At 35.9% G+C, this 20,515-nt stretch overlaps 1 protein-coding gene across 1 annotated transcript in view; it reads right to left on the bottom strand.

Annotated features, from left to right (window-relative positions):
- Positions 1-20,283, bottom strand: part of LOC149565713 (uncharacterized) — a 41,432-nt gene extending 21,149 nt beyond the window's left edge. Inside the window, exon 1 of the mRNA XM_089819205.1 lies at positions 19,505-20,283. Coding sequence (XP_089675331.1) covers positions 19,505-19,818 — 314 coding nt within the window. The 5' untranslated portion in view covers positions 19,819-20,283. The remainder of the gene's footprint in view (positions 1-19,504) is intronic.
- Between the last annotated feature and the right edge of the window lie 232 nt (positions 20,284-20,515).

A 20,515-nucleotide genomic window follows, 5' to 3' on the forward strand; every position in this document is an offset into this window, starting at 1 on the left:
GATGGGGAGGATGAGGAAACAGGTTTCCGAGATTTTTTTCCCCAAAACAAGGGCTGGTTATGTATATGTATATGTATTTAAAATCAGTGTTACCTAGGCATATGTTTCCAGCATAATTTGACTGTCCCGGAAACAAGGATGTCCAGGAAACTCGAAAACTTCCAAAAACCTGTCCCCTGGCTGTCCCATAGAATTGATGTTTAAATTCCATGTGAACTCCCCATTTAAATTATTTAGGGCAGGCATTATATGATGAGCTTCTATAATGTATTTAATCATGCTTTATCCATATTTTCATACAAATATTTAAAATTTTCAAATATATATTAAATTTTCCATATAGCTATTCCCACTACCATACCCTGTCATCACCTACTTTGGGGAAAACTATGTCCTGGAAATCCATTTCCACATCCCTCTATCTTGGAAACCCAGTGTAACATGGTTTCAAATATATTCATGAATTAAATTAACATTATAAAATCATAGCAACATAGTAACAATTGTAAATCTAAAATAGATTATCGTTCATCAAATCATCATTTAGTACATAGCATCAAACAGAACCAACCAGAGTTCAAATCTCAATTTCATACATTCATAGATATAATTCATTGAAACAATGAAAAGTGTCATATCGTTTATCAAAATGCACAAAAGCTGCAAGTTTCAACAAAATGGAAGGTTAAAGACTTAAAGTACCATATCATATATCAAGATTTTGTCATTGCATCAATGTGTCATATAAGGTCAGAAGACACAAAGTTTCAGACTTTGAAAAGTTAAAATGAAAACAATGTTAGTATGTTGCTGCCCTTAAGATTTGGTCTGAGAATATTAAATAATTAAATATTTCTCAGATTTACAATCTCAATCTGCAGATTTTCACCAAAGACTACCACAAGTCACAGATAACTTTGTTTGTTCACATTCTAATAGTAGCAAGGGCAAATGATTATTCACTCGGGCATAACTTTGTCCACTTGGGCCAAACTATATTTAGCTTAAGTATTACACAATTTGATATTTTAGATCATATGCTTAAGATTGATATTAGTAATAACATACAATCATATTTTAATATTTAGGGTTGCCTTGAGGTGTGTGCCCCATGCAAGATTAAAGAAAATCGCAAATGTTTATAGAATTATCTTACTTTTTACCTTCCAACCCCAGAAATGGTTGTTTGTTCCCGATACAGTCAAGGGACAGCTTAACTCCCCAGCCATCCCGAGGATGATCAACGGTTTTCGAAACCTCCACTGACTATCCCCAAGTTTCCGGAACGGTTTTCAAAAATTTTGCTTTATGGGAGATGGCTTGGAAACATTTTTGGGCTACCCCCTCCCCCCCAATCCTCAAAATTGAATCCATTTCCAAAATGGGGTGCATTAGGGGTGGAAACGCATTTTCGGGTAACATTGAAAAAAGGTAAAATTGTTGAAATAGAAACAAAAGGTTCTTGTTATTGAATTTTAAAAGCATTTCCAAAGCAGAAAGGCATAAAGAGTAAATAAAAGAGTTTAGCCCATGAATTATATAAATGAAAGATTTTCTTCTTGTTGAATTTTAAAAACATTTCCAAAGCAAAAAGGTATAAAGAGTAAATAAAATAGAGTTTAGCCTATGAACTATCTAAATTAAAGAGTTTAGACCATAAATTGTCCAAACTGATAAACTTTCTATTGCTGCAAATGTAATACCATTCTCTGTTATTTCTATTTGTTTCAAATGCAGCAATCTCTCTTGCATTTATATTGAGAAAGAGGCAAGGAGAGACATGTACCTTCATGGGACATGTCTATTCATTAATTTATTCTACATATATATAATAAGTTAAGAATATATATATATATATTCAATGAGTTTTATCCAACTAAAAATACAATAACATTAACACCCCCTCTTAGTTAGGGAGGATAAACACAGGACTAGATATTACCTCAACGAGATACCAGTGATGGAAAATTTAAGGATATCTTTGATCAGAAGATATCCACCATTTAGATATCATCTCATGATATCAAGAGTAATGGCCTCAAAATATCAATTCACATAACATTCACCAAGTACTCAAAGAATTTCCATAGGTAATGTATCCTCAATAATACTTACCATAGAAACATTCATGGTTTGTTTCAGGAACTTATTCCACCATGCAAGTTATCATCTATCATGATCTTCTTAGACATCATAAGATGTCCATCACAATAGAAGGTCATGGTTTGTTTAAGGAACTTAATATACTATGCAAGTTATCATCTATCATGATCTTCTTAGACATCATAAGATGTTGATCACAGTAGAGGGCCATGGTGTGTTTAAGGAAATTAATCCGCTGTAAATAAGGAGGATCTTCATCAATGACCCACGTGTTTTCGTGAGATGGTCTTCTTGCCTCACAAGTGCGAGATGTTGCCTTGTGTTGCCATTCTAGCGTTTCTTCATACTACAGAGTCTCCGTGAGGCTCTGAAGACCAAAAGTGCATGACAGTCGTTGGATCCAGCATATCTTGGGGGTTTCCTCACGACATCTCGGCCTTCTACCAAAAATGAAGCTCATCTACATCATCGGTTGTGTTTAAATCCTTCGTTGGGAAGATTCTCACCACCTTTGGGCCATCTGTTTTGAATGAAGACCTTCATCAAAGGCCATCATTTGTTTTCGGGGAAATCAGTTACCCCTCCCGCAGTCAACCCTGCATGTCACGGGCGAATAACACGTCATGTTATCCCTTCCCGCGGTTTTTTGCTAGCGGCATGAATCAGCTTTGCACGGCCATGACACGCCATCAAGGCCGGTTCTTCAATGCCCAACGACTTCTTAGGCCCTGTTTGCACAACACTATTGCACTAAATGCCTCTTTAATGCATGAAATGATCAAATTACAATGATTTGATCTCTTGCGGTTGGGTGCACTTAATTTGGTCTCATCCTATCACTTCCAACAGGCAATTGCACTTCATGATCAGATTTTCTTTTTTATTCTCAGTTATTGCTCTCCTCTGCAACCCAACTCCACCTAGTTGGGGTTTGAACTCAATGTAAACATCAGAGTTATGCATGAAATCTATAAAGGCAAGTTGCAAATATTTCTTAAGGGTTCTTCTCTGTTGTATTTTTTGAGCATCATTATGTTCTGCAACTTTTGCCTTCCATTAATGAAATAGCTCTTTTCCTTACCTCTTGTTGCCATTCATTATTTGTGCATGTATCTTGCCTTGTTTTGAATGTTTCTTTTCTGCTTTTATTGATTTAGATGTGTTAAGTCTACTAGCAGTTGCTGCATAGTGAAATATCTTTCCTTTCAACAGTTCAATCAGTTCCAAACCTGCATGTGATTCCTTGGGAAATAGAATAGAGTCAAGACTAGTGTATTTTGTGTTTTGTGTAGCTATAGGCAGAGTTGTAACCATGTTTCTATCTTGGTGCATCACCCCCCCTTTCCCTTTCTACAATTTATTTTTGTTTCCCTCTCCCTTTTCCTCTCAAGCAGCAATTTAGGTGCATACTAATAGTAAGGAAGTTGGCCTTCTCTAGAGATTCAACCTCAGAGTGCAAGTCCCACACTTGGAGGTCGTTTCCATGTTACACAAAGTTGCTTGAGGGTCATACCTCAAGCAAGGGTGCAGACTTTTGTGTCAACAATGTCCATCACAATAGAAGGCTGGTCTGTTTAAGGAACTTAATATATCATGCAAGTTATAGTCTATCATGATCTACTTAGACATCGGGGATGTCCATTATAATAATAGATTAAGTTATTGTAAGATTGTCACCTTTCAATAACTTCTATAGATACAAGTGATAATCAATTGGAAGTCGTCACTTCCTCATGATGTGCACAAGGTGTAGGCCCATCAAAATCATGCAGTCGCACACGTGAATTTTCAAACTCCCTCTGCATAATAATCTTTTGAGCTCCTCATCCAATGTTGCCTCTGATGAAGTGTCAAACTCCTTTTGAATCTACTATTAATCTTTCTTTTCCTACAAGAACATCCTTGGAAAGAAAAGTTAAAAATCAAAGCAAATAGCTCTTATAACACAGAGAAATACAAATAAGAAAGAGATTTACAATGAGTAGATAATTATAATGCTCAAGATAATGAATACTTATTTGCACATCAATATCCTTGATATAAGTTGCTCCAATGAGAGTCCATCACACACTTGCACATATGGGCATCTCACTACATCTACAGCAAAGTTGAAAACATTCAATGATGTTACATATTCAGCAAGGGAAAGAAAAGGCCACAACCCCCAATCTTTTTGCCGATGCCACTATATTAACACATGGTGGAGTCATACTCCACATACCCCATGGTTTCTGCTGGTCTTCTCAAGGTGGGAGTATCTCGTTAGATCTTCTCCACAAAGAGGTATAACACTCCAAAAATAATTTTCACTTAATAGTATTAGGTCAAAACACGAGGATCTTCACCTCTTGTATACTTTGTCTTATGTGCAACATTCAATTTATTTTGGCTACCTTATATCACCCCTATGAACCTTTCAACATGGACAATGCTCCTTCCATACTTGCCCCAATGGCAGTATGTAAAGTAATATCTCAATGTGTCTAGCATGAGAACAACACATCGAATCTAGGGATTTTCAAGTGCAATAATGGCGTGTTAACTAGAAGAAGGGTAATAAATTTCTTCGATCAAATAATGTCTTTGTGTTGATATATGTGGGAGGTAGCATCAACTATTATGGCACCATCGGCACTAAAGTTGCTTCTTGCATACTCAATATCAACAATTTATTTGTCACCCCAACTGTATGAAGTTTATCTCATAACAAAGATCCTTTTCCACATAGTTTCCAAAGCATCTATCATGATGCTTGTTCCATTACTGACAGCTCTTATCCTTGTGCCAATCATCATTTTTGGGTACATGAGAAGGTGAATTCATCTTGTCATCAGCACTGCCCAATCCTCAAAACTCTTTACGTTCATCATCATACTACCTAGCATCATTCTCAGCATCATCTTTGCCCACATCTGGTAGGTGGGCTTGTCGAAAGAGTGAGTCCTCGATATTATTTTCTAAATGGAACCATTTTTCTTGAGCAGTTCGTCCCTCTCAAAAAGCCACTGCATTGTAAGCGAGGGTCATTCCAGGACCTGTGAGTGGTTACCAGATCATACAAAAATGGCGTTTTTTTTTTCCATATTTTGTACTCATTCACCAAACATCCTTCCATTTCACCGCAGATTTCATCTTTGTCTTTATCCATTTTTGAAAAAAAAAACAAAAAAGATAACGTTTTCACTACCTACTAAATGGGGATGAAGAGGTGCATGTTCAAGAATATGCAGACTGCAGCGAAAGTCGACTCATGAATCAAGTTACTGTTGTAGAGAGTTTGGCATGGTGAAAACAACTGCATTGCAGTTGTACACAACTGGAGGCAAATAGTTATTCAAGGAACTGTTAAGATCGCAAATTTAAGTTTCCAATTGCAACTCCAAATGACTTCCTATCACATGGTATCCTGATGTCTTACACTCCATTTTTGTGCCTGTCAGTAATATTTCTTAACGTCGTTGGATATTTATTACCACATTTGTCTCAGAATTAGTATAGTCTGCAAACTATTGTATATATGCTAAGTATATTCTCTATACAACATAGATTCCCTCATCTCACAGCCAATATGAATTCTAATGCCAATGCATTGTTTTCAATGTCTCCAAATCTCACAAACCCTAGGAAAGCAACATTGCTCCGATACCATGTTAAATTTGCTATTACTGCAAATGTAATAGCATTATTTGTTATTTCTATGTGTTTCAAAAGCAGCAATCTCTCTTGCATTTATATGAGAAAGAGGCAAGGAGAGACATGTCCCATGAAGGGACATGTCTATGTGTGTGTGTATATATATGTATATGTCTATGTGTGTATACATATACATATACATATATATATATGTGTGTGTGTGTGTGTGTGTGTGTGTGTGTGTGTATACATACATACATACATACATAAATATATATATATATATATATATATCTCTTCAATGAGTCTTATATGATTGAAACTGCAATACCATTAACACAAACGAAAAGTTGTCTAAAATAAAAAAGTTCAGTGTAACGAGGTTTTGGTAGTAAATAATTCTACAGTAATTTTTGAATCAAGTTGATGAAGTTCTTGCTAAGTTAACAATAAAAAAATTCACTAAATGATATGTCAGTAAACCTCTAGTCTTGTTGTACAATATGCATGGATGGTAAAATGCTACTAACAACACACCCTTCCAAATTATTATCTATGTTACCCGGGGACGCGTTTCTGGCAAAAACTGACATCGTCCCCACGTCTCCCCGTCCCGGAAACTCGAAAACTTTTGGAAACCTTTCCCTTGGCTGTCCCATAAAATTAATGTTTCAGTTTTGATAATTTGTTTGATTTCCACTCATGTGAACTCTAAAGTTAAATTATTTAACACAAACATTATATGTTAAGGTTCTATAATTTATATAAGCATGTGTTATCCATGTTTTTATATGAATATTTAAAATTTCACTGTATATTTTAAATTTTCCCTACTTTTTATATAGCTGTTCCCACTGCCGTCCCCTGCTCCAAGTAAAACAAATCCGTCCCGGAAACCCGTTTCCCTGTCCCCCCGTCTCGGAAACCTGGGGTAACATAGATTATTATTGATATCAAGAGAATATTTAATCATAGAGAGCAACCTATCATAACACATTCTGAAACCTTTGAAGAGAATTTTATTTTACCACAAATATAATAAATTTTATAGAGAGTGTGCTATCTCAAAACAACTACAATAATAATGTTTGTATCCCAAAAGGATAGAGGAAATTTTTATTTTACCATTCTTATTTTTTCAAATATGTAACTTTGAAGAATTATCATTAAAATTAAAATCTATTCAATTATTTATTGAGAAACTGTTCTCCTTAAAAGTATAGTCAAATGGGCATGTATTATCTTTTAAAAGATTCAAGATACAAAACCAAGTCAAATTCAATACAACTGCCACTAAACCAAACCTTCAAATTAGTTGAAGTGCTAGCTTATATAAAGTAGAAGTAGAAGATGTAAAAACATTTTAGGATAGACATGCATAATATCAAAATAAGCATACAAAATCACAATCACCAAGATTTTGATGTCACAAAAGTTGGGAATCTTGGTGCAATATTGAAATACAATACCTCTTCACTTCTAGTAATGAGACTATAAAGAAATAAAACTTTAGCATTTTCATATTCATCAAGGCAGTGATATCACAAAGGGACTAATTAGCATCAACTTCAAGTCATTTGTCCAAGGAAACGGATTATTTATTTCTAGAGTACTAACTTACAAGGCTAACACTATTTAAAAGATAGAACATCAGATGTTGTTTGGACCAAATGACCAACCAATTCTCACAATAAAAACTTAGCTGTGTAGAAAATCGAGATAAAAAATTAGGCACCAAATCAAACCATGACAAAGTAGAGAAAATATGAAGAAGACACAACAAGCTAAAAAATAACCTTAGCATATAGACCATTCACATGTCATAACAGTAAAATACAATCTCACTGGACGGAAGCCTCTCTAAAATACAATAGATTTAACGTGTTTTATCTTGAAAAGTAGGAGATATTTTCCATAACAAGTCAAATTGTGATATTGCTATCACCATTCACTAGTGTAATTTTCAAGACAAACTCATTGACGCATGTTTCATGAGTAATGGTTCATAAGAATCCATCTCTCATGAGAACGAATGGAACACTTAGCACTCATTGCATCTAGGTGATGCTCACAGAAGTAGAGTATTGAGCCTTCTAGGAAGGTCACCAATCCATGTACGGTGCCAACTTAATCATGCTTAACCGTGGTATCTTTCCAAGGTAAAACCCACTTAGCTTGGTTCATAAGACACGACACTTGCTTAAGGTTTTGGAAGTGGGGTATCAAGCTAAGTTGTTTTAACCTTGGAGATAACTCGATTGTTAAGCATATGACCTCCTGGGAAGGCCCAAATGCTTTACATCTGTATCACCTAGATGCAATGAGCACAAGTGTTCCACTCATTCTAATGAGAGATAGGTTCTTGTGAACCACACTACTCATGAAACATTGGACAGTGAGCTTGACTCAAAAACTACACGTTTAACATTTGATGTACATAAGAAGTAGACAGAAAATTAAACCATGTTTGACAACCTATCCACAATTTCAAAAGCAATTTAAACATGAATATTTTGAAGACCAATTTGCAAAAATTGGTATAATCAAGATTTTTTGAAGATTTTTGCTTCCATGGACCAAATGACTACCTTATATAGCATAGTGAAGAAACTCCTAGATGCTCATTTCAATATTAGAAGTTCACAAAAGAGCCATTTTCAAGAAATGGACCGTCATGGCCTTCCCTAGGCACTTTTAACCTTCAAAGACATGAAAAATAATTGTTTTTAAAGTATCCTCTATAGAAATTGTCATTCTACATTAGAAAACCTCTCTACTTCAATTACTTGGCACAACCTTTTATCTAGGGTTCCACTAGGAAGCATACTAAACATCAAAACTATGAGATAGACAACTAGAGTTAGTGAGAAGTGGACAAAGTGTGCACCCACATAGGGTCACTTTGTGGATTAGAGACATACACAAGGGCATTCTTATATTGGAGAGGTATTTAGGGACAACTTCTTGTTCCCAAGATGACATGGGGAAATCTTATTGCCCAAAAGCATCCAAGTATCCCTCAATTGATAAAGGATCTCTCAACCATTCTAGGGACATTAAGGCATTCCTATAAACCAAACACAACAAATCTAAGATAACAAGGATCACCACCTAAGATTTGTCACAAGTAACTCTAGTATATTATTACTAGAACTACAAAGACTCATTATTCACCCAAGCTTCAATCAAATAAAAATTAATTCACAAACATAAAACCGTCAACTCTTTAAAATCAATTTTCCTATACAAAGCAAGAACATAAATAAGGGATGTCGTTGTTGGTTAGAAGCAAGGAATAAGATATCAAACATTAATGAAAGTTTGGGACCCACTGAATTGAATGCAATCTCATGATATAATAATATTAGAGGTGTTTGAAAATTTATTCAAATGGTGACTAAGAGCCTTGTACTAGATGAAGGTTAAGTCAACACTAAACTATGATAGATTTGAGGTATCCCAAAAAAAAAAAAGAAGCAAACCTTTTCCTACGCCTTCCACTATAAATAAATTGAACAATCATAACCTAATTTTGTGTTACGTAATGCTTTAAATATGTTTACAAGACTAGAAAAGTTTAAACACACAAGTGAACTCACCAACACCATTACTGAAACTAATTCAATCCGACATTGACTTAGATGCCTGTATGAATAGTTTCTCATGATATAAATGAATAGTCAAGTTTATATAATATAACTAATCAAAAATACCTTAAAAATAACATAAACAAGCCAAAAGAAGCTGAAATTTTGAAAACTGATTATTATGCCGAGAGGCATATACAATGGGAGAAGCAAATCCTAGCACGGGAATATTCCAAGGAATAATCCGTGTAAGGAAAAAAGATTTGATGGGAGTTACAAAACAAATTTAATTTTAAAAATCAATTTAAAATTGCAAATTCCATTTGCCATTCACAAAACAGTTTAAAAACAAATTAAGATGTGTAATGCCATTTGGCACTCATAATTGTTAACAAATAGAATAAGAAAAGAAATTTAATGGGAGTTACAAACGAAATTTGTTTTTAATAAAATGTGTAATGCCATTTGGCAATCACAATTATTAACATATAGAAAAAGAAAAGAAATTTAATGGGAGTTACAAACTAAATTTGTTTTTCAAAATCAATTTCAAAAAGCAAATGCCATTTGGCATTCACAAAAACTATAAAAACTATATTTAAACTATATTTAAATATGCAATGCCATTTCACAATCATAACTATTAAGAAACAAAATAGAAAACAAATTTAATGTGTGTTACAATATCTTTTTTAAATCAATTTAAAATAGAAAATGTCTTTGGACATTCAAGAAACTTTTTTTTTAAAGATAAATTGTCAAATAAGATTCTCAAATATAAAATAGATAAAAATCAATATTAATTATGCCAAGTGGCATTTTGCTTTTTCGGATTTGATTTTTCAAATTTTTTTTATAATTTTTTTTCTAGATTTTCTATACTAGAAGCTAGAAAAGTGTATCCAGGTAGATTTAGTAAATATATATATATATAAAATTAGATACATCTTATTTTATAATTAGGATGCTTCTATATTTTCTTTATATTTTTCTATAAGAAATGTCATTATACTTAGTTAGAAAAGCAAATATAATAATACAGAAACAATTTAGTCTTCTAATGATAACTATTGATTTTTATTATTAATCATAGTTAATGATTTCTTTGAAAGTAATAGGAATACCATGAATGATAAATCCTAGAAAAAAATAATTCAATATGAAATATACAAAGCAATCATCACATTTTTGAATTTAATATTAATCTATAATCTATTGTGTATATGTATTTTTAATTCTTTTTCAAATATAATTGTGTTGTACTTTTTGACTTAATATTTCAAATCGCAATTTCTCCCTTAATTGAGACTTGAACTCTAACAATAAATGTTCATGTTTCAAATCACAATATTACCTTAAATAAATTGAAATTTACCCAATAAAATTGAAACTTGGCACTAATACTAGATTAAGTTGAAATCTAAATTTAATTATAACTCCACTTGTAATCTTAATAAAATATTAATCATTATTTATCTAATATATTAGATATTATAATTCATGTTTAACTAACTTTGATAGAGAGAGAAAGAGAAGGTACACAAGGGTGAGCTAAGGGACGAGAGAGAGAGAGAGATTATGTTTTTAATAAAGTGAGGATAGAGGGAGAATTGGGTAGAGGAATAGAGAGAAAAACCCATATAATGTTTCTAATAGAACAGGGAGTAGAGGGAAATATGGGTGGAGGAGAGGGGGAGGGGGAGGGAGGGAGGGGGACATATCTAGAGAGAGACAAGGGACCCTATTATGTTTTCAATAGAGAGATGTTAGCAATATGGTTAGTGAGCAATACGATGGTGAAATAAGGGGGGAGAGAGAGGGAGAGAGAGTAGGAAAGGGGTAAAAGAGAGAGGGAGAGAAAGGGAGATAGACATTAGACAAAATATCTAGAGAGAGAGGGATAATAGTGAAATAAAGAGGGGGGGAGAGAAGTTCATTAGAGGGAATAACGAGAGAGCGAGAGAGAGAGAGAGAGATTAAGGGGCATATCTAGAGAGAGACAAGGCACCCTATTATGTTTTCAATAGAGAGAAAGCTTAGAGATAAGGTTAGAGAGAGTAATCGTGATGGTGAAATAAGGGGAGGGGGAGAGGGGGGTTGGGGGGAAGGGGTCGGGGATGGAGGGAGGGATTGAGAGAGAGTGGGGAAGGGGTAAAAGAGAGAGGGATAGAAAGGGAGATAGGTATTAGACAACATATCTAGAGAAAGAGAGAGATAATAGCGAAATAATGGGGGAGAGAGAGAGAGAGGTTTATTAGAGGGCATAACTAGAGAGAGAGGAAAGAGGGGAGGTAATTAGGTGTCATATAGAGAGAGAGGCAAGGGAAGGGGTGGGGGGAAGAGATTGACAGAGAGTGGCGAAGGGGTGAAAGAGAGAGGGCGAAAGAGGGAGATAGATATTAGACACCATATCTAGAGAGAGGGACAATAGTGAAATAATGGGGGAGAGTGAGAGAGGTTTATTACAAGGCATAATGGGAGAGAGAGAGAGAGAGATCAAGGGGCATTTCTAGAGAGAGACAAGGCACCCTATTATGTTTTCAATAGAGAGAGAGGTTAGAGATAGGGTTAGAGAGCGATCACGATGTTGAAAGAGAGAGAGAGGGGGGAAAGCGGGGGGGGAAGGGGTAAAAGAGAGAGGGATAGATATTAGACATCATATCTAGAGAGAGAGGGAGATAGTAGTGAAATAATGGGGGAGAGTGAGAGAGGTTTATATTAGAGGGCATAATGAGAGAGAGGGGGGGTGGTGGTTAGAGGTCATGTATAGAGAGGCGAGAAAAAGGGTAGGGGAGGGAGGGAGTGATGGAGAGAGAGTTGGGAAGGGGTAAATGAGAGAGGTAGAAAAATGGAGATAGGTATTAGACAACATGTTTAGAGAGAGAGGGATAATAGTGAAATAATAGGGGAGAAAGAGGTTTATTAAAGGGCATAACTAGAGAGAGAGAGAGAGAGGCATACAAGGGACCCTATTATGTTTTCAATAGAGAGAACTTAGAGCTAGGGTTAGAGAGAGTGATACAATGGTGAAATGAGTGAGAGAGAAAGGGTGGGGGGGGAGGGGTAGGGCAAGGAGGGAGAGATTCAAAGAGAGTGGGGCAAGGGTAAAAGAGATAGAGAGAAATGGAGATAGATATTAGAAAACATATTTAGAGAGGGGGATAATAGTGAAATTATTGGGAAGAGTAAGAGGTTTATTAGAGGGCATAATGAGAGGGAGAGTGGGGAGGGAGAGATTGAGAGAGAGTGGGGAAGGGGTAAAAAAGAGAAGGAAAGAAAGGGATATAGATATTAGAGAACATATCTAGAGAGAGAGGGAGATAGCAGTGAAATAATGGGGGAGAGTGAGAGAGGTTTATTAGATGGCATAATGAGAGAGAGAGGGGGGTGGTGGTTAGGGGTCATATATAGAGAGGCGAGGGAAGGGGTAGAGGAGGGAGGGAGTGATTGAGAGAGAGTTGGGAAGGGGTAAAAGGGAGAGGGATAAAAATGGAGATAGGTATTAGACAACATATCTAGAGAGAGAGGGATAATAGTGAAATAATGGGGTATAGAGAGTTTTATTAAAGGGCATAACTAGAGAAAGAGAGAGAGGCATATCTAGAGGGACATAAGTGACCCTATTATGTTTTCAATAGAGAGAGTTTAGAGATAGGGTTAGAGAGATAGATACAATAGTGAAATAAGAGAGCGAGAGAGAGAGGGGGGGGGGGGGAGGGGTAGGGCAAGGAGGGAGAGAGTCAGAGAGAGTGGGGCAGGGGTAAAAGAGATGGCGAGAAAGGGAGATAGATATTAGAAAACATATTTAGAGAGAGAGAGAGAGGGATAATAGTGGGTGATTAGGGGTCATATATAGAGGCGAGGGAAGGGATAGGGGAGCGAGGGAGAGATTGAGAGAGAGTTGGGAAGGGGTAAAAGAGAGAGGGAGAAAAAGGGAGATAGATATTAGACAATATATCTAGAGAGAGAGGGATAATAGTGAAATAATGGGGGGGGGGGGGGAGAGAGAGAGAGAGAGAGGTTTATTAGAGAGCATATCTAGAGAGAGAGAGGTTTATTAGAGAGCATATCTAGAGAGAGAGAGGCACATCTAGAGAGAAATGAGGGACCCTATTACGTTTTCAATAGAGAATGAGCTTAGAGATAGGGTTAGAGAGAGTGATACGATGGAGAGAGAGAGAGAGAGAGAGAGAGGAGGTAGTGGAGGGAGGGAGAGATTGAGAGAGAGTGGGTAAGGGGTAAAAGAGAGGGAGAGAAAGGGAGATAGATATTAGAAAATATATTTAGTAATAGTGAAATAATAGGGAAGAGTAAGAGTAGATGGCATAATGTGAGAGAGGGAGGGAGGGCGAGGGAGAGAGGGAGAGAGAGAGAGAGAGAGAGAGTGGATAATAGGAGGGAGCGGGAGGGAGAGAGGGAGTGGATAATAGGAGGGAGGGGGAGGGGGAGGGGGAGGAGAGAGAGAGAGAGAGAGAGAGAGAGAGAGAGAGAGAGAGAGAGAGATGATTAGGTGGAATATCTAGAGAGTGAGGTAAGGGATCCTATTATGTTTTCAATAGAGAGAGCTTAGAGATAGGGGTAGAGAGAGGTATATAATGGCAAGATAAGAGAGGGGAGAGAGTGAGTGAGGAGGTGATTAGGGGTTATATATATATATATATATATATATATATATATATATATATATATAGAGAGAGAGAGAGAGAGAGAGAGGAAATGGTTAGGGAAGGGAGAGAGAGAGATTGAGAGAGAGTGGGGAATGTGTAAGGGAGGGGTATAGAAAGGGGCATAGATATTAGGCAATATATCGGGGGAGAGAGAGAGAGAGATAGAGAGAGAGAGAGAGAGAGATTTTCAATAATATTAGAGGTAGGGGGTAGAGAGGGATAGGATGGCGAGATGAGGGAGGGTTGAAAGGGAGAGCAAGTGATTACTTCACATATCTAGAGAGAGTATAAAGGGGTGTGTGTATGTGTATGTGTATGTGTGTGTGTGTGTGTGTGTGTGTGTGTGTGTGTGAGAGAGAGAGAGAGAGAGACATTAATATTTTATTTTATTTATAGAGAGGGAGACTAGTAGTAGGGGATAGACAAATAGAGAGAGGGGGGGTATATTTATATGGTATATTATAATTATAACCCTAACCTAAATAACATTTAATTATAATTATTAAAAAAAATAGTAATTGTTACTTTATTATATACTATAATAATTCATATAATGGATAGGCTAATATTAATATAATAGAAGTATATACTTCGATTAAAGTTTTCCAAAAATGTCTTCCATGGTGCACGGCGACTACTACTAGCTTATATATACTTATATATAATATGCCAAGAGTCATCCTTCTCGAGGCACCTATTTTAATTCAAATCCTAACCCACACAAAAAAATCCATAGGATTTGAATTAAAATAGGTGCCTCGAGGAGGATGACTCTCGGCATATTATATATAAAAGTATATATAAGCTAGTAGAAAACCCCAATTATTGATGCATAGCACCCAATTCTTGCATCCGCATCCGAATCAGCAACTTAGGTAATAACTCATTGGTTCCATCATCCATCAGATCAACATTCCACAAGCACATGTCCCTAGGGATCCAAATGTTCTCAAATTCGTCAACATCCCAAGGACTTGGGGATTTGTAAGGATGCCCCTTCTTAGTACTCAACAACCTACTCCACTTGATGCATGAAATATTTATAAAGTTTTTCAAAAAATGATACTAAAGCATGCTCCATTTAGTGCATAGAATTTTTTTAATGGGTAAATTTTATGAGAAATAATATTAAAATGCCCCAAGAAACTAAAGGGGGAAGATTATTGCCTCTTACGAGTTGAGAGGTGATTTGGTTGTCCTGAAGGAGGAATTGGTCATAGTTGACATTCATGCTACTTGTGAGATAAGGGCAAGTTCCGAAAATGTGAATGTTACGTGCTCTTGGGTTTAGTTGGACTAAGTATGCCATCCCAAGGGATGGAATACGTCATAATTGGAAAACCCTGTCACTTGTGGGATACTCCCAAGGGTGTACAAATCATAGTTGGCCATTCCTACCACTTGTGGGATGTGGGCAAGTTTTTCATAATATGAATGTGACATGCTCTTGGGCTTAGTTAGGCTGGGAAGTTTACTGGTGTCCTCTCTAAGTTCCTAGCGAGAAGATTTTGTGATTGGTTATGGAGTAGTCATACTACTTATCTTAAGAACTCCTTATGCTCTAGCTAATGTATATGCACATTATTTCTTCAGATTATGCATGGTTAACAAAGTTAATTTTGGCATTCTATTAATGTAATTGTTGTTTATATGTAAACACATGAAACTCCATATTGGGGACATTACAATCCTCTTCTTGTGTTCCTTGTATTTTATCATTACTAGAATTACTATGTTATTGTTTGTGTTAAGATACCATTCTCATTCAATACCATATAATCAGCCTCCTTGTTCAAATCAGCCTCCGTGTAAATGCCCCTCATTTTATTGTACGAACAAGCCATGCAGCATCGCTTGGGCCAAAGATGGGAAGGAATTTAGAAATGGACAGAACAAAAAACACATAGAGATGCATGCCATTGGTTTTGCATATCACCCTTCTAAACACCTGTTTTGCCTTTTTGAAAGTCCTCTTTTTGTGTTCCTTATCATTGTTAGACTTAGAGTGCTGTTAATATTAGCATTTGCATTCTCAATCAAGATTCAATACCATGTAATCAACTTCCTTGTCCAACTCATCCTCGATGTCATCTATATCTTCATCGCTGTTATCAACACCCTCTCTCAAAGACCTTAAACTCCCCTTCCTGCTCATGACAGCAACCCTCTTGTCCCAATCCTACTGGCTTGTCGTTTTGGCATTCCAGCCAACCAAAACCCTTATCTAAAATTTCTGATTAACAAAAAATACATAGAGATGCACGCTGCTGGTAATATAAATCATCCTTGTAAATACCTCCTTAGCCGTTTTCAAAGCCCCCTTCGTGTGTTCCTTGTATCTTATCATTGTTAGAATTACTCTGTCGCCATTAGTATTAGCATTACCATTCTCATCCAATATCATGTAATCAACCTCCCTGTCCAAATCATCCCCAAAATCATCAAAACTTTTATCACTGTCACAATCTTCCTATAACACAGACCTTGAATTCCCCTCCTTTTCCATGACAGCAAACTAATTGTTCCAATTCTACTGGTTTGTTCTTCTTGCAATCCAGGCAACCAAAACCCTTACCTGAAATTTTTTATATGACTACTCATTTGTATCATACTCTGTACTGTTCATCACCACAGTTTACTGCTGGGTTTGTACAAATTTCTAATTTCTACCTTTGTTTTTTTATTTGGACAGCATTTTGTATTCTTGGACAGCAGTTTGAAATATATTTCACAATAACTCCTTCAGCACATTCTCCATGGAATGGATTAGCGTACCTTTTCTTCAGCCTTCCTTGCTCTAAATTAGTGTACCCTCTCCAAGGTCTTTCTCACTCTGAATTAGCATACCCTTATACCCTTGCCAAGGCTTCCTGCCTCTAGTACCAAATTTGGAAGAACGAGTGCATGCAGTTTGAGAGAATTGGATGAGACAAACTTTAATGAGCAAGGGAAAGTATTTATTATTGAATGGAGAAGTCCCATGGTAGTTATACCTTACCTTTTAGATATAACTAAAAGATGTCATTACATCACTAACTTAAATCACGTATATAAATATTCTAACATCAAATCATATATAATACAGCCGCTTACCTCAATCAATTATTATATTAACATTCCTGGCCTTTATTAAAGTTTACATGGCATAATATATAAAATGGGCATTTTATAGCAGTTAGATCTTTCGTACAGTTTTCAGTCTTTGAAAAAAGGTATGGTTTAAGTAAGGATTTGGGTTATGGAATTTTAATTCTTCAGTTTAGGTTTTTCCCCAAACACGATTTTTTGCACTCAGGTTTTTATCAACACCATTTTAATCCAGCTCCAGATTTGTCTCAGACTGAACAATTTATGGATTTGGTATCCATTTCTTTGTAGCATTTATGGATTTAGCCTCCATTTGCCTGTATATTGGAGGTATGAGATAATGATTTGATATCATTGTTTACAGGTAAAAATGTGTTACCAAAATATTGTCCGAGTGCAGAGTGTAATGCATTGATATTTATTGGTGTACAGTATACACTGAAGATTAGTATATGCTTGTCCTCTTCCCCTGGTGAAGTTTATCTCAAAAGAGTTTCTCCACATAAATTATGTGTTACTATGATTTGCTGTTTGTATTGCTCTTGCTGATTTGTGCATCTTCACATAATCTTTTACCGTCCAACATTAAGAAATCAATTACAGTTTTGCATAAACTTCGTAGATAAATTTATTGAAAACTTTCAACAGAATTGTAGGATTAAAAGACCACCAAATCTTTATTTGGGTTGCTTGCAAACTTCAGTTTTGCTTCGCAGATTTTAGGTTTTTACCATCAACACTTCAGATCTGAAATGGAGACAAAACATACAAAGAAATCAAGCAGTTTCAGAATCAAAGTTTAAGTTTGTTGAGAGATTTGTTGATGGCAATAATCACCTTTTATTTTCTTAGAGGCAACTACTATGGTTTAAGAGACACAATATTTCCACAATCCATAATAATTAGGGAGACTATTTCTGGACTACAATGAAAGAAATAAATAAAATACTAATACTACACAGTTGAATCTAGTAATATGATTCGTGATTTGTCTGTAAGCTAATAAAAGTAAATGCAATGTTTGGAAACTAAATGATGGACTTGAATGTCAGTCTTTAAGAGAAGAGGATACAGATACAAACTAAAGAAAGGATGCACGTACAATTAAAAAATAATAATAATAGTTCAGAGAAAAAAGATAGGCAAACTACGAATGCAACAACGAATCCACCTCAACGCTCATGCATATAAACTCCATCATACTGTTTAGGTGCGTGTGGAAATCAATTAAAGATAATAGAAGCTTAAAACTTGAATAAGAACTAATTCACATGAACCCAGATAAGGGAACGGTACATAAAACAAAACTAAGATAAAACGGGAGGATATTATATGTTTATTTTAGACTTCGATGGTAGCAGAGACAGAGTGCCACTTCAAAATTGATTGCATTCTGTATGAAATCAAGCTAAGTTACTTATTGAAGATTGCTATTAAGAGTCGTGGGGAAAATAAACTAAACCTTTCAGCCTTTCATCCTAGAGTTTCAGTACTCCATGGGTACAAGCTGTACCAAGCTAAGGGTGACCACTCACCTAGCCTAGCTTTGTCTGCCAAAAAAAATTGAAGGACCCCTTCGAGTAAAGGTTTGGTGAGTTTAGACTGGATGGTGAACTGAATTCTACCAGATAACAAATCAATCAGAACAACAAAAAAAGAAAAACATATTTTGTTGAAACCATTAAAAATTATTCTTGTATATACATGTTAACCAGAAATAAATCGTGGGTGCAGCTCTTGAGCCCACGTCGGAACTCCACTTGGATTTTGCCGGTCTGGGTCTCAAAACTATAATTTAAATTGCAGGTGTTTCTATGTTGATCTAATGTTTATATGCGTAAATATGTAAAATCGTCAAATGCTTTGTATGTATATCTGTCCAATATTGTAAGGTAATGCCTTTTGAACATTATTCAGTAAATCCTTGTACGTTTTCTGCGTATACCCTATCCAGATTGTAACACATTTTGTGTGTATACCTATACAATGCTGTGAGGATTTTTACATACTCTGTATGTACACCTATTTGAGATTGTATTACTCCTGTTTCTAAACAGGTAAAGAAAAAGAAACTATAATGCCCAAAGTTTCACCTCAGTTTTGCTGAGTTGGAGGCATGGTACCTGGAGACTGGGTACGGGGACGGTAACGCCACTAAAATTAGGATACTCGAGCATATGAATAAGGGTAATGAGATGCAATCTATAATTAGGAAGGGTAAAGATACGTTATTATGTATAGATATAATCAAAGTGTAATCCCCAAAAACCGCAGGCGCAGCAACTGGGTCTCAATTGGTAAACTGAAATTTCCTGGTGACCAAGGTTGTAAATAAAGTATGTACACTTCAAATAGGCAACATTACATCAAAAACTACAAAATGATTTCATCCGTTTGGTTCTACTAAATACTAATTCGAAAACTTACTTCAAGTCAGAGACTGCCTCCTCCACTTCCTCTCTGGTGGGAGGAGAATCAAAAGCCCGACAAATTTCTCCTCCAAACACAAAATGGTCCTCGTACCAGTTCTCTGCCTCCTCTTCACCCCAATTCCACAAAGAAATACTCCGAGCATCATCATCTTCATCTGTGAAAGAGCAGGAGTCAGTCTTGAGCTTCAATGAAGAATTGTTACTGGCGTTGCAGCTCTGGCGTATCGAAGCTCCACCTGCTCTACCTCCAGCCACTTTCCTTACCCTCGGCAACATCGTTCCTCCTCCCTCTATCGTCTTGGGATTCATAAATTAAATGATCTAACCACAGTATAACAAGGTGAATGAGCGAATTGGATTGGACAATGGCATTAAATAAATAAATCCAGGACGAAGTTGGGAAATTTCGAGATTTGAAGTTATCCTCTTTGCTTCCGCGTATAATCCATCTCCGGGGATTGCATGTACTGGGGCTCACGCCAAATCGACTCCAATGCACCCGTTGCTTGAAAATGATTTGGACCAATTAGGACAAAAGATGGAAAAATTGAACAAAATTATAGCGTCTTCAATTGAATTCAGGATGGTCTGAGCATTTTTAATTTTTTGTAATGGCGGTTACTTGAGGGTGTAGATGTTGAACGCGTGTTATCTCTATCCACCCCTAACGTGACCACTACGGGGATAATTCCTCTTTTGTCTTAAGGTTGTTTTCCTCAAGCTCATCGTTGATCATTTTCTTCTACTTCCAATATAATTTTCTTCTACATTTTCAGAGTTTTCTAAGACTCCAACAATGTATTTAAACAAGTCACTTTAAAGTCATTTAAAAAATGTCACATCATTACATAGTTAATATTATAAGATTATAACATAGTTGCACGTATTTCTAATATTTTTATGTTTCCAACCATTTTTATTTTTTTAAATTATATTAACATTCCACATTCAATTATGTTGTCTCTTCTATTTTTATTAATTGATGTGATCTATGGGTATGACCAAG

This window comes from Cupressus sempervirens, chromosome 3, assembly GCF_028749045.1.
Source record: "Cupressus sempervirens isolate cs-2001-9-10 chromosome 3, ASM2874904v1, whole genome shotgun sequence".
In the NCBI taxonomy this organism is placed as follows: domain Eukaryota; kingdom Viridiplantae; phylum Streptophyta; class Pinopsida; order Cupressales; family Cupressaceae; genus Cupressus; species Cupressus sempervirens.